The sequence below is a fragment of the Sphaerodactylus townsendi genome, linkage group LG04, assembly GCF_021028975.2.
Source record: "Sphaerodactylus townsendi isolate TG3544 linkage group LG04, MPM_Stown_v2.3, whole genome shotgun sequence".
Classification (NCBI taxonomy): Eukaryota; Metazoa; Chordata; class Lepidosauria; order Squamata; family Sphaerodactylidae; genus Sphaerodactylus; species Sphaerodactylus townsendi.
In genome coordinates this window covers 75,301,531-75,317,155 of record NC_059428.1, presented here as the reverse complement: position 1 = coordinate 75,317,155, position 15,625 = coordinate 75,301,531, and the positions used below count along the sequence as shown (strand labels likewise).

At 39.8% G+C, this 15,625-nt stretch overlaps 1 protein-coding gene across 1 annotated transcript in view; it reads right to left on the bottom strand.

The window, feature by feature from the left end:
* Positions 1 to 15,625, bottom strand: part of CFAP47 (cilia and flagella associated protein 47) — a 290,800-nt gene that overhangs the window by 65,581 nt on the left and 209,594 nt on the right. Inside the window, exons 46-48 of the mRNA XM_048494089.1 lie at positions 14,616 to 14,791; positions 9,170 to 9,277; positions 5,996 to 6,107 (exon numbers count right to left, since the gene is read on the bottom strand). Of these exons, the coding sequence (XP_048350046.1) occupies positions 5,996 to 6,107; positions 9,170 to 9,277; positions 14,616 to 14,791 (396 nt within the window). The remainder of the gene's footprint in view (positions 1 to 5,995; positions 6,108 to 9,169; positions 9,278 to 14,615; positions 14,792 to 15,625) is intronic.

Here is a 15,625-nt window from a genome sequence, read left to right as displayed (position 1 = left end):
CTTCTCCTAGATCAGCTATTCATAGCCTTTATTTCTCCAAACCTCCTTGTTTTTCCAAACATATCTTTTCAACACTAAGTCCTAGACCTGTGTGAATTCTCTACTGCTTTTATCTGTGTGCACATACATTTATTATTATTCAGTTTTACTTCGTTAAACGTTTACTTCATTCTCCTGCAGATTTCTTATGGAGGCCTATTTTTAGGAGACCTAAACCGTGGCACAAAAGTTCTCGAGTGTACTTATCATCTCATTATGCTAGGACTGTCCTTCGCTAATTCCCCAAGATACAGGAGGCAGACCCCACCATTTCAGCACCACACCCCCACCCCTCTGGTTTGTAGCCTAAGGCTCTTAATTCAAAAATTTTCAAGGAAAATATTTGGTGGTGAGGGAGGGGGAAAAGTATAGTTAAGACAGTCCCAGATAAAAATACTTTAAATTTTCTCTAAAAAGAACCCTAATACTTTGACACAAACACACACATTTATAACAAATGCTAAAAGGTGGGTGTCATGAGATGTCAATTAGCATCTGAGATCCTCTACAATTTGAAAGGTTTTCTTAAGCAAAAAATGGCAGCTGGCTGATTATTGGAAATGTTCAATGCAATGGCACTTCAAGAAAGAGGCAGAAGAGGTAAAGTTTGAAATTCACACGCTCGGTGTTAAAGACTACCACATCTGGGACTGAACACTTTTACAAAATAAATTTAGGTAATTTATTTTTAATATGCCTTTACAGATAATGTGCCATGAATTGTGTTGGCATTTAAGCATCTGGTAATGAATTAGAAAAGCTGAAAGCAGAAAGGGTATATTAAACTGCCTGGACAGTTTGCACTCAGGCTACAGGAGTCAAAATTCATTATCATTAAGTCTAATAAATTTCTCTGCTAATAATCTGACTGTAATATGCATGGACCTGTTAAAGCTCTTCCAAAAATCACTCCAAAGCAAGTTAATAATATAATGAATCAAGATCATTGTGCTATGAATGCAAATATTCATTTGAGAAATTGTTAGTAACAGAACACATCCAGCTTTTCCCTGCTTTATAGTGAATTTTTAATATAGTTCTAATATAATTCTGAGAATGTATACGGTATCTCCACACATCTCCAGGTGGATGCATAATAAGGAGCATCTGTCACTTGACAGGACAGCCAATGCCAATAATGGCCCTTGTTTCCCACGCTGGAGGGCATCAGCAACAACTTACAGGGGCAGGGTTGTGAATACACTCAATTCTTCATGCGATGCTGCCTTTGGCACTTCAGTCAAATGAAAGGCAAACATCTCTTTCTGTAACTGGCAATGGCAAGGAGAGCAGCCACGCCCCCTCTGGGCTTCTCATGGGGACTAATTCCTTGGCAAAAAGTTGGAAGTGCTCCATGGCTATTTATGCACTTGAATTCTGCCTCACAGCAAACTTATCTTTCCTTTGCTGTAGACTTTCATTTACACATTTTTCTTAGCTTCTTCCAAAGCCACCAACTATAGAAGCTGTGCAGTTTTCAAATGCTGGCAAAATTCAACCTTCCTATAGTTTCCCTTTCCCTGTGAAGTTAATCAGCCAACTAAAAAGTAATTTTTCTTCTGGGTTTCGGGACCTCCCAAAGGAGGAGAGGAAGAATCGATGGGCAGGTAAAATGACAATCGAGGAGGAGGAAATCTTGCACCAGGAGGTTCCTTTTTAAATGGGAATACAGGGGGGAATGAAGTGACCCCAGCAAGTCCTTATGAGTTCCCTGCTTGTTATTTCAATATTTTCACTTTCTCCAGATTCTCAGTATTATATCAAAGTTTGTGGAGGTGGATCTCCACTTTGTCAAAGCTGCAGATTCCTTTAAATCAGATGCAGAAGCCAAACCAGCAGCTCCTAAGTATGACAGGTACCAGAAGAATTTTTTTTCTATTCCTTCACTTAGCTCATTCTTCTGCGGACTTGGGTCAAACTGGAATACAGACCATATTTACAAAGACATTTGTCTAGAGTACATGAATCTTCCTGACTACGTATAGTTAGCGGAAGCCTTTTAACAGGAGGAGGAAAGCTATAGTACTGTTTGGAAGGGCTTATTTCTGCAGTAGCAACTATTGTCTGCCTACAGTTGCTTGTAATTCCTTCTACCCAAACCCAAATAAGGCACTAGTGCAGCTGAGAGAGCTATCAGATATGCAATGATTCCTTACATCTAATTCTGCCTTCTCTGTTTCCTCACTTTCTGTCTCTCTCAAAAAATTGTAATTATCTTCAAAAATTAAATTCCTAATTCACAATCATGCAACCAAGCTGAGTAAATGAAACAGAGTATTCATTTACTTTATTCAGTATTATTAATCCGAAGTATATTAAACACCATATTATAAACTGGCTGCTTTCTTTGACTAATCATTTCACAAATCAGTATTTGTATAAATTGCTCAGCTTTATAATCTTGATTCATTATATCATTTACTATAGATAGATTTTGGAAGAACTCTTAACAGGATTATCCATATTATGGGCAGATCATTACCCTAGTGATGGATTAAAGTTCATGATAATGAATTTTGACTTCTGTAGATTACAGTCAGACTGTCCAGCATATTAAAAAATTACCTGCCTACTTTCAGCTTTTCCAGTTAATTATTGGATTTTTATATGTTGTCATTATTTATGGTAACGTATTGTGGGAACAAACATTCTACATTAAATCACCTATATTACAGTTTTCAAACCCAATTGTATTAAAAAGCTGATGGACTTTGAAATGGTATTCTTATCTTCTACACAGGTTGAATTCCATTGCTATGGCAACAAGAGACCCAAGACAGAGTTTCAGTACATCACATTTTGAATGACAAACAGATAAGATCTTTAAACAAACAGATAAGCCTTCGACAATACACAGATAAGATCTTTAGTGACAAAATTCCATTCTTAAGACATGATTGGAATTTTCTTTATTCAATATTTCTCTTGTACTTTATTCAGGGTCTCTCCTTTGTTCAAGATTTCTCCCATACTCTTACTATTAGGGAATACCTTTAAAATAACCCTAAACAGATCTTTCATGATCATGCTTGGTTTCCAAAAGGGAAGACAATACATGGACAGCATTTGCAGAAAGGTACTGAGGTAACTAGACTACACAAAAAAGCAGATTTGGGAAGTCTTTTTCAAGCACAAGTGCTACAGCTTCCCTAGCAACTGCGAGGTGGTGGTCCACTGTACCATAGAGGGAAGAGGTAAAACTTTGATGGACAGGTCAGGTATAGCCAATCAGAGGACAAGAGGCATAGGGGGTGAGCCAAGCAGCAAACCCAGCTCAGGGAAGGAGAGTGGCTGGATCAGGGAGGTAAATTATCTCTCAGTGGAGTACCTTCCTGCCCCCTAAAAAGGATCAAATATAGCTGGGCATCTGACAGGTGTGACATGGGTTTTAGCCTCCTTTCCCTGCCCCCCAAGATCTGTGCCTCCCACAGCAACATTTATCGTCATGGTTGGTATTCTCTCCGATGCAGCCAGCCAGTAGTCTGGCATACAATGGCTGCAGCATTTTCTTCCTCTGACCCTTCATTTGCATACCCAGATAGGGCCAAGGATGCTGGGATCCATTCAGCGCTTCCAGGCTTCTGTAGTTCTAGATTCTGCAAAATTTATTAGCATTGTTAGAAAACTCTAAAATGAAGGTCTCCAATGTCAGTCTTTTCAAGTGATCTACTCCAATGTCAGTCTTTTCAAGTGATCTACTCCTACTGCACTCCCACACAGATACAACAGTGACTCCATGGTCCATCCCAGCTCCATAGACTCATAGCTGCCCTTCCTTAAGCACTACTCCCTGCAATCAAGTGATGTTGGTCCACCAGCCATCAGAGCTGTCCTCTGTGGCTAAAGGACTTTGTTCTTTCCCTTCTTTCTGCTGCACCTCCAGACACTGTTTATGATTTCAGCTTAGCACCTACAGTTCAGGGGCACAGAATACCAAGACCTCCATAAGCAGATGCATCAACATATTTAGGCAGCAGGGCTCCATCCTCTCTGAAAACCCTTTGCAGCAACTGCAGGGCACATCATTCTTCCCACCAACTCTCTAGCAACTCCAAGATACAGAAGTGCACAGACACAGTTGTGGTCCATGAAGACAATTTATCAGAGGTCTCCAGGGGCAACTGAATTTGAGGCCCTACCTCTTAGTTGGCACCTTGTACAGTTTTGGTTCTTGTGGACAGTCAGGGATGACCTGAAATGGGAATATATGGGCTGCACTACCATTTTTTTACTACACAACTTTGCACCTGTAAAAGTGGGTGCTTCTGGGCCATGTACCCACCACCCCTCCTGTATCACCCACACTTAAACTGGCACAACACCCTGGGTCAGAATGTGTGCAGCTGCAGCTGCAGAATGTGCCAGTGTGCCGTTCAGCTGCACAAAAGTAGTGCTAGGGCTACCCACTGATGTGAGTGGCCCTTAACATCAGTGTATCTTTGAGATATGCCAACATGGGGGTCAGTCCACTCCCTTTACCCCTTTACCTCCTGCTCCTTAGCATTGTGCTATAAGTACCTGGGATGCTGCCTATTGATGTGGCTTTATCTGGTAAGAACTGTAAGATCTTCCTCTTAGCACAGAACTGACCCCAACATGGGATTCCCTACCATGTACAGCTCCCTACCTGTGGCAGGGAGAATAGCTATGGCAGGGAGAATAGCTACAAATCACAGAATATCTATGGAGACTACCAGCCTATAGCAGGGACCAGTATGCATACAAGATTTGACTGGGGAAGAGGAACATTCGAAATATTTCTGTAGTGCATCTATCAAGGTAGAGAACTATACCCATGCTCACCCTAGGAACACTTTAAGTTTGGATTTTTTTTCCTGTGTCCCACAATCATACCTAGCAGTAGAGTGTACTAATTCTGGTCAAGGTAAAACAGAAATTTCCCCTAAAACGTGGCTGAATGGTACTCTGTCAAGGAAACTCCCTTTAACAGAGTTTCTGATCTTATCTATGGCCGTTTCCGCACAGAGGCATTTTGCGCCGACCCGACGATGCTGGGACCGTCCACATGGACGGTCCCAGAAAGAGCCAGGACGACAGCGCCACAGAGCACCGTCGCCCGGCCGACCCAGCATGTCCCTGGGCCTCCGGCGCATTGCCGAGGCCTGAGGACACGTCCCCTGGCCCTGAGCGCCTGCTCCAGCGTCGCAGGGCAGGGGGGCGTGTCCCCAGGTCTCGGCGATGCGCCGGAGGCCCAGGGACAAGGTAAGTGCAGGGAGGGAGGGGGGAGGCGCCTTGAAGCCGCTGCCGTTCACACGGCAGCAGCTTCAAGCCGGCGTTCCCGGGAAAGTGCGCTTCCCAGCGCACTCCAGAAATGCCGGCTTGGCATCGGTTGGGCGGCGCGAGGGCGGCGCGGCTGTGATGCAGCTGCGCCCCCTGTGCGAATGGTGGCCTGGGGACGGCGTTTTTGCCGTCCCCAGGCCGCCATATTCTGCCTGTGCGGAAACGGCCTATGTCTTTATTCCAACACAGCACTGCTTACACAATCCTAGTTTTCAGATACAAAAATTTTGAAGTGCATGCTTTGTTTTCTCATTAACGCTCAACTATGTTTCCTTTTCTTTTTTCCCCCTAATTTTTATGCTGTTCTCAGGTTCCTGCTATGACTTTTAAAAACAACTCCCTACTCCAAGCTTTACTAACATCAGGATATCAAATTCTGTCTAGACTACCCTTAGCTGCTTCTTATAGCTTCATGAATTATTTTGCCATCAGGTCTCTATTCAGCTGTACTGATTATACTGTTTTCTTGCCTTTAATACTTGATCCCATTGAGACCAACATTGCCCATGGCACATATAACCTTTTGCATAACATCACAAATCTGTACTATGCAATAAACTGCAATTTTCTGTAATACCTAGAATTCCAGCAGCATTTATTTTTCAATATGTCACTATCTCATAGAAATTTAAAATTATTCCATTGTAGAACTTACAAAGTTTGGGGGGGTTATCTCCAGGGAATAATGGATTGAATTGTTGTTCACAACTTTCAATTCCAGGCTTTCATGGGTAGGATTAACCAAAGGAATGTACTGACGGACCCACCTGTAACAAAGCAAAAAATCTGACTAAATCAGTAAAAAGCACTAATTTGATTTTGGCATTATTTAATATTTAATTAACTTTCCTTTTCTAAAATTGTTGGTTGAAGGATACCCTTTCACTATAGTCTTTTGATTGTTATCATGTCTTTTTCATCGTTGCTGTCTGAAATATTTTAACTTGAGTCATTAAGGACTTAAAAATGGACTTAAAATGTTCACTTACCACAGAATTGTACCCAATCTCCATCGGTATCTATACCTTTTCCTGGATAAAGATGACACCAGATTTGATAATTCATCTGCAATTTCTTCAATTGTCTTTGTTCTAGAATGCTCTGTTTCAATCCTGCCTAATTCTGTCCCCAAGGCGTTAGGGCCCAAGCACAGCATTCTACAACAAAGATGGTCCAGGAAATGGTGGATCAATTCTCAAATCTGGTTTCATCTTTATCCTGAAAAATTTATAGATATGTCCATATCAGTTCTAAGACTTGTAACAGGCATTGAATAAAGTTCACACAACAACTCCCAAAGCTCCCAAAGGCACCTGGTGGGCCACTGCGAGTAGCAGAGTGCTGGACTAGATGGACTCTGGTCTGATCCAGCAGGCTAGTTCTTATGTTCTTAACTTTAAAATACTATAATGATTACATTGTCAGTAGCCACAGCGTTGTTGTTCCTGAAGTGAAGCCTGAGATTTATTATCAGTTTGGCTCTATTTCCAAGACTAAACATAGTATAGATCATTTCAGCTATGCATCAGTTACAGAGCTGTTAAACATCTGATGGCAAGAAAAGGGTTATGCACATAGATTTTCTGTTATACACTATAGCCCATAAATGCTGCAAAGTTTGCCCTCAGTAAAATTGGACAAAAATTAATGATAACAAAACTATAAATGATGATACCTGTATTTCCCTTTAATGTAAGTAGCTGCCAAGGGAAACCTGTAATTAAGTAGCTCCTCCAAAAGCCTTTGATTTACTGTTACAAAACTGTAATTCCTCTTGATCATCTTGTAACCTTCAGCACTTAAACAAATGACCTTGTACACATCCCATTTTAAAACAAACTCTCCATCCCATTCCTACTCCTTTATGGTTAAACTATCATGATTAATCGTTAGGTTTAAATATAAATTATGTCTTTTTTAAAAAAACAGCTCAACTGAAAGTATATTTTATAAGCCTGTGCAACATCAGTAATCTGGACCTGTTTTTTAATTTCAACTAATCTTGAAAATGTGAGGACAAAAAATACTATTTAAAAAATGTTATCTGAGAAGAGCTTTCCAGATTTCACAATGATGATCTTATTTTTATTAGGTTATAATTTTCATTATAGTTTTAATTAATTAAAAAAATCACTATCAATCATATGGAGATGTTATCACAATGACACAAAGAATAAATGCAATACAGGCAGGGGGCAAAAGGCTAATTATGGAACAGTATCTCTGCGGCTCTACATCATACTGGAGCTCAGAGCATCTTCACAGCTAGAACTCTCTTCTGAAATACAGTATCCCCAATACAAGGAGAGCAGGCAGAAAAAATGAGCACCTTTTCTCCATCAGTGTATAATAAAGGGATAGTTAAGGATATGCAAAAAGAACCATACAGATTATGTAATTTCTGCTCTACAGACTTAAAAGTGAAAAAGCCCGTGAAAATGTTGAAAGTCACAATATCCCAGAAATATTAATCATATGAACTGGACTCCTCTTAGCAATGAAGCTCCTGACAACATTATCAAAGCACTAGTGATTCTTTGTTCTTGAGGAGGAATGATGAGAAATACATGATACACATTTTCCCAATCTATACTCCTTCAGCTAGTTTATTTTATAGAAACGAGTTTTCATAAACCTTAGATGATGGCCAACCTTCATTCATGTTAGTGAAGTGTTAATTACATGCCAACTAGACCCACTGAAAAGAATAAAGATTGAGCATCAAGAAGTCTGACATAGTGTCCTTCCTTAACACCTATAACAAATTATAGTCTGAAACTTCTACTCCTCACACACCAATGTCAAGAGACTAGTTATTATGCGGTCAGTCCTAATCAACATAATGCTTTAAACTGACAAAACTGGAAAGTCAATCCTATACCTGCTCAGAGTTAGGTGGCGAGACTATCATACTCATCCAATTGACCAAACCAGATGGGGGAATGATCTCATTGGATGTAACCAGCCACTTCCCTGCAGTCAACCTTAAAGCCTTCTAACCTAATATTCTATGCAAATACCAGTGTATGAAATTAATAGATAGCTATGTTGGTTCATGGAATGAGAGAAGGGTAGGATGCAGAATACTACCTTTGTATTAGGATTAACCAAGATATCACTAAACAATGCATGTTAGTTTTTGAGTTCTCCAGACGTCTTCATCAGGATATATTCATTAAGTACAAAGGGAGAGAAAGGGAAATACATTTTGGGGCACATGTAAGATCTGCCAGTTGTAGCATATTTAAAAATGGAAACCAGCAAGTATTGAAGATTTAAATTAGACTACATGGCAATTAATGCAAAACAGATTTCAAGATGCACCAGAGGCTCCTTGGAATAGAATGAAACAGCAAAAATTATTCCTTCTCTAAAAAATGCAAATGTTAACTGATCGTGAGAACCATCCTCATCCCCAAATGTGGCCTTTTCCACATGTAGCGCTTACCACAGATTTTCTCAATGGTCAGATCTTGTATCCTAGAAACATTTTCTGTGAAATTATTCCACACACTTCCATCTCCCCCCACCACCAAGTCATTTTTCTCTTTGTCTCTTCAGCTTCATCTATTCCACACACTGCTGCTGAAAATGTATTATTCCTAATAGAGGTGGAATGTCATCTGTGAGGCTGAAGAACAACCCTCCCCCTTTTCTTTTACACAGGCGCTCTAGCGTTACTGCTCAGTTACTGCTCAGTTACATTGAAGCAGCAATTCAAAACATGTCCCAGACTCCATTTCTACGATTAAGAAGCAGAAATGTCCTATAATGGAGACAGCTGGTCATATACTGTATGAGAAAATTAAAGCAATGTTTTTATACTTACTTTCCAAGCTCACACTTGACTTCAGGCAAAGTTTTCGGCAATGGTTTCTCAGCTTTTAATGTCAGTGCATACCAAAACTCTCCTGTCTTCTCTGACACAAATATAACACTAAAATGAAAAGTATAAACACTATGCATCCTAGAAGACTTCGTATATTTTTCATTCATAAAAATATCATTTGCAGTAATAAGAAAGCATAAAAAGACAGACATGGACAAATTTTATTACAATTTTATTTTCATTTTATTTTTATTGCACCCCTACCACCGATTTCCTATATCAAGTTATAGATGGAGTTTTTACAGGTTGCACTGCTGATTATACATGTGCAAGATTTAAATTAACTGCAAAGTTTTAAAAGGGTATGCTCACAAAAAAGAAGGAACTAAACTCAATTTAATGATTAATTAGATTCACTTGAAAACATCTGTAATGGCTTATGCCTAATAAAGATTATTGTATTGTATTGACATCTCTAATGGTTACAGTGCATTAAAATATGTAATATCTGGATTCTACAAAAGGAGTTTCATCTCATGTAGATACAATTACCGATTGATACTTCGTGTACAAGTTTTTGATATTTCCTTTACAAGTTTTTATCCTAAAATAATTAGAACAGTGTTCCTTTTTTGGGTGGGGGGATAGCAATTTTAAAATGCTACAACTAAAATATAAAGGGTTTACGCTAATCCAGCGGAAATTTACATTATTATTTGAAGCTCTCCATAGTTTCAAAAGCATTTGAAAAGCTGTAATGAGGTTTATAATCTTTCCACAGTTACATGAGCACTTTATAATGCACCAACGGTGCCTGCAGACAACGTTATGAAAATTGGCATGGATTCTGAAATTGTGTCTGCATGTCTTCGAAGACAGTTCATTGAAAATAAAAAAGGAAAAAAACTATATATTGCTGGAATCAGCAGGATGAGCTGAGTACAACCATGTACTTTTCAAGCTGAAAAGACACTCAGCAACAGAGCCTGCAGAGCAAACGTCCTTGGGAAATCTTCAGCAAATGACTGTAGGCACAGAGAATCACTGCAACACCATAGAAAGTCAGACATGAGAGCTTTAAACTTGAGTGGGAGGAAATGATGGGAGGGGGAAGAAAGCTTCTTGCTGTTCTTACAGCTTTTTTGTCCATGCTGTCCAAACAAAAAATGAGGTGGCGGCTTTTTTAAAGACATCCCCTAGACCATGTTTGTGCTGTGCAGAAAGGACCATTGGTTTTTTAAAACTACTGGTTCTGTGGCTCATCTCTAAGAACTCTGCTATATTGTTAACAAGTATCATCTATCCAAATCCCAGAATTTGAACTGAGCAATGGTACTTAGCAGTACTGTGTGAAAATCCACATGAATAACTTGAACAATCTTTTTTTAAAAAAATGATTCCTGGTCATTTCAGCAAAGAAAGATTTAGACTCTTTACATTCAGCTAGACTTTCTCCAGGCATTGCCAAAAGAATGCTAACATATTAATGTGGATTAATTGGAGTAGAAAATTCTGGTTATCAAAAATTTAGATAAGTCATAGCCAATTAACTGACATACAATTGGCACCAATCACACACCAGAGAGTCAGTGTAGTTTTATGGTTAGTGTGTTAGACTACAATCTGGGAGGCCTCGCTTTACATCCCTTCTTTTCCATGGAAGCTTGCTGGGAGACCTTGGGCCTGTCATAAATTTATGGTTGCTGTGAGGATAAATTGGACAGAAGAAAGATGTAAGTTTCTTTCTTCCTTATTGAAAAGCAAGACAGGGTATACATGAAGTAAATAAATAAATGAATAAATTTGCTAATTCACTTTGAATCCCTCTCAGACTATGATCAAACATTGAAAATCAGGATCAAAAGATCAACAATCTTATTTCCATGACTCAAAATTCGACACATTGTCTTTAGTTCTCTTCATATAATGTTGTAGCTAATTTTTAATTCACAGAAATCATAAACAAAATGGTTTCCCCATCGAAACATTAAAGGCTATTTCACTTGTGGAAGAGTGCTTTTAGCCTAAGTTCTGTTTTGGCATGCGGAATAGACTTGCATCACATCATTTACACGTCTGTTTCAGGGCATGTTGAAAGAACCACAAAACAGCAGATTGTTGCTTTCATAAAATGGAGACCAGAAAGTACTGCAGATTTATGAAAAATAAATTAACAACCAGCCTGAAGTTTCTATTTTAAAACAGCAACATTAATATTAATATTGAAGTAGCATGAAAAAATATATCTGCTGACTACCATGACTAAAACCATTCTTTTTCAGTCACATCAGCTGTCCCCTCTGACATGGCAACTTTGTGAAAATAGCTCATTAAGAGACACATTTTACAACACCATTTTCCCCACATTACCCTTAGCCACAATAGATGTGGAGAACTGCTTATGAAAAAAAGAGAGAGACCAAATGAGATTGGAATAGCACTAGGGTGGAGGAAGGGCTTCTGAATCCCTCCCCAGCACTTTTCTCACACAAAGATATGATGATTTCAATGATTTTTCTGCTCATGTGGAATGTCTATGTATGTGGAGGAGGAAAAAACATTGAAATAACTTCCCAGCAAAGTTTTTGCATGAGAATCTGCTGCCGGGGGGGGGGGGGGGGGCAGAGAAAGAAAGGGCTCCTCCCCTCTGCCAAGCAGTTTCTCATGTGAAAACTGGACTGGGAAGGTATTATTATGCCAGTTTTGCTCCTCCCTTTCCCCACAATGCTGTTCTGAGCCTATTTAGACTATCCTTTTTTTGTGGGGGGAACAGAGTTCCCTGCAATTCCTGTGTGGCTGAGGGGAACTAAAAAAAGTAATGTTAAAAAGATAATGTACAGTTTGGCTTTACCCCTTATCTGCAGACTTAAGTACCCACAAGCAGAGGGCACAGGTGGGAATTAGGTAAACAAATAATTCTGGGAGTTCTGTTCATGGAACTCCCAGTATTATGACTGGCTTATACCTTAGCAAATACAGTGTTGCACTTACCTGTAACTGGAGTTCATCAAGTGGGTGTCTGTGCAGACATGCATTGGGACTGTACTTGTGCACTCCAACCAGGAAAGATTTACAAGCTTTCTGTCTCCGCTCTGAAGAGCACTCACTCCCCCTCCCTTCCCTTTGGGTGGAAAGTTTCACAATATGGTGGGATGGGGACGAGTGCTATTCCTTCAGTCCTCCTACTGTACTGACACCACAGTTAGAAGACAAGCAAGAAGACAAGCAAACACAGAAAATCAGGCCATGATGGTGTAGAAGGTAGAGATGTGTGTCTGTACAGAAACCCACTCAATGAACTACAGTTACAGACCAAGTACAATGCTGTATTCCATCATCATGGGTATTCTGTGCAGCCCCACACTAGGGAAACTAGCAAGCTCAAGTATGTTAGTGATAGGCATGAGGATGTCTACTGCTTTCTCTCTGTGGAAGTCCTGATCAACATAATGCTTTAAACTGACAAAATTGGAATGTCAATCCTATATCTGCTCAGAGTTAGGTGGCAAGACTATCATACACATCCAATCGACCAAACCAGATGGGGCAATGATCTCATTGGATGTAACCAGCCACTTCCCTGCAGTCAATCTTAAAGCCTTCTAACCTAATATTCTATGCAAATACCAAATTCTTATTAGAAGACAACCTATAGGTTAGGAGAGATTTGGCAATAGGCAACACCATGAGATTATTGTCCTGGGAAACCAAGACATCAGTGATCTGATTTGTTGCCTCTGGCATGGCAGATTGGAATGGCAAGTTCAGAGCTTTGGGCATATGGACCAATTGCTCTGAAAAGAGATGCAAGTCACCTGAGGGTGAGGTAGTGGGCTGTCCTCCAATCAAGACCTCAGAAGTAGGCATGGAAGAGGATAAACACCCATCATAGCCCTGGTCAAGGTCAAAATGTTCTTTAGATCTAATGGACTGTCACCTTGGTTCCAAATGGGTCAGTTCCAATGGATTTTTAACATTGAGTGGTCACTATTGAAGGGGCTGCATGGCACAAAGATGTGACCAGAGAATGTTCAGATATCAAATGTCCCAGTTCCAATCAATTCTGACAGGAGGAGTGTTCAGAACTGGAGTACTGACAAGAGGATGAATGACAAATGTGAGATAGGTGCTGAGTATCACTGTGGTGTGATGTTACCATCAGAGAGCGCGCCAACACTGAACACCTTGGCTCTAGTTGGTTCTAATAAGAGGGATCCATGAACCAAGTGGAAGATGATGAACAATGATCGCTACAGGATTCATTCAACAACAGAAAGCAGTGACTATGACTGACTCTATGGGAGAGATCCAATGGACCTGGAGACAGATAAGAATCCTGATTCTGAGAATGGGAAGAAACAGGCAACTGATTAGATGACTGTATCTCAATGGCAGTGTCGGCGACAAGAATCATTCAAGTATGAAAAAGTCAGGGACAGGTGGCACGAGAATCAATGGTTCCACTGCTCCCCAAAATAGGGAGAAGGCTGGAAATATGGGTAGAAGTAGAGAGGGAACTGCAGCTAAGGACTACCTTAACTTGGGTGGTTGAGGACTAGGCCCTGGCTGTGGCATTAGAGGAAGAATTGGAGCTGGCTGCTGTGGAACTTCTATAACGTTGTCAGAAGAAGGCAAGATTAGAGCCAGAGCTTCTGACTCAAGGGGAATAGTCGCATTGTGAGTGGGAGGCCTGTCAGAGACAAATGCCTCCATGATTAACTATGGCTCCTCAGAAGTGAAGCACTTTGAACTGATGTGAAAGAGCTGACCTAAGAATGCAGAGATGAAAGAATATTCTTACAATGGCTTTTTGACAATCTGCCCCATTCTTCTTCTTAAGACCTTTCTTTTGAGGGGCTCCAAAGCAGCCCAGATTGAAGAAGGCCCCAAAGATCCTGGATGAGAAGGGACAGAAATGGAGGCCAGGGAATGAGCCTTCTTCTCCCTTGCTCTGAGGTACCTAAAGGAGCCAGAGACTTTTCATAAAAGGCAGGAAGCTGGAATGTGTGCCTCACCCAGACAGTAGATGCATTCCTTATGATAATCAGTTTTTGCCATTTTAGAAGTACAAGTAATGGAAAAAGGGCAAAACCCTTATTACCTTGCATAGATGGAAGAGGAAAGACTCACAATTGGAGGAAAAAATACCCCATATGACCAAAGGACTGCTGTGTGGCAAAGTATCAGCAGAGCTGAAGAAAGAACTTTTTTCTTCTGTGGCGGCAAAAGAAGAACTCATCCCTCCCATTACATGACTATTTGGGTGGGAAATTTCCACCCAAAGGGAGCAGAGGACAAAGCAAAGCAGAGACAAAAAGTTGGTAAATCTTTCTGTGGTTGACCTGTACAAGCTCTGTCCCAGTGTGTGGCTGCACGGAATACCCATGAAGATTAAAATGTACTGTTAGGTCAAGTGAAACTACTTTTACAAGTAACTACTGCTTACCTTCCTTTTGAGCTGCCAGTACTAGCTGGAGAGTACTTTACTTCATAGCATACTGCTTCTTTTGGTTGGAGAAGGAGGCTTTTTTCACCACTAAGCACAGGAACATCAACTTGAACATCTAACATCAGAATGTCATTTGTGGGATTAACTATTGGAATTTCAATGATAGTAGAATCCTAGAAATATAAAAGAATATCTTTAGCTGTTACCAAAATATCAAGAAAATGATTCTTATTCAAAACAGCATCCAAGAGCTTTACATACATGCTTGTCAGATCTATTAATCGAATAGATAATGGTAATGTTGACAGTGCCCCCTTCAAATTCACATATGAAATATCTGTGAGTTCTGGAGGACCAACAATCCCTACTACAAATGTAAAGTGTATACATGTCTGCAAACAAATGTATTATACCTGGTAATGGATTGGTGTTCAGTGGAATTTTGTTACCATGTAACAATTGAAACAACTCTTACTGGCTACTTTTGGTAGATAATTATTCAAACTGGCTCTCCAGGAGTTTATCCTACAAAATGTTTGTAAAGCAACTTATCTTTTACATCCTTTCCCTGTCGCTTTCAGTAATTTTGAAGATTATATCCTACCATAAGGTAGTGTAATGAAATCTTAAGGCAGTGTAATGAAAACAAAAATTATGCAAACTGAAGATATACTCCTTCCTTGATGTATGTATATATCACATGAAACACTGAGATGTTGCCATAAACAAACAATATAATGACAATATAATGCCAACAAAATTATAGTTGGATCTATGAACAAAAGCACCATTAGCTTATTATGGCATAATGAGAAGAATGAGTAGTATAACTAAACAAAAAAAGATAACAATAAAGTTTGAACAGGAAATATGTTGCATCACAAAGAAAGTGATATATCCTTGGACACTACTCTTGAATTGCCAGAAAACAGCAATTTGAATTAAATACACATGCAAAACATTTAATGCTTTACAGATGGTAGAGTTATAACCATTTCAATCATTGG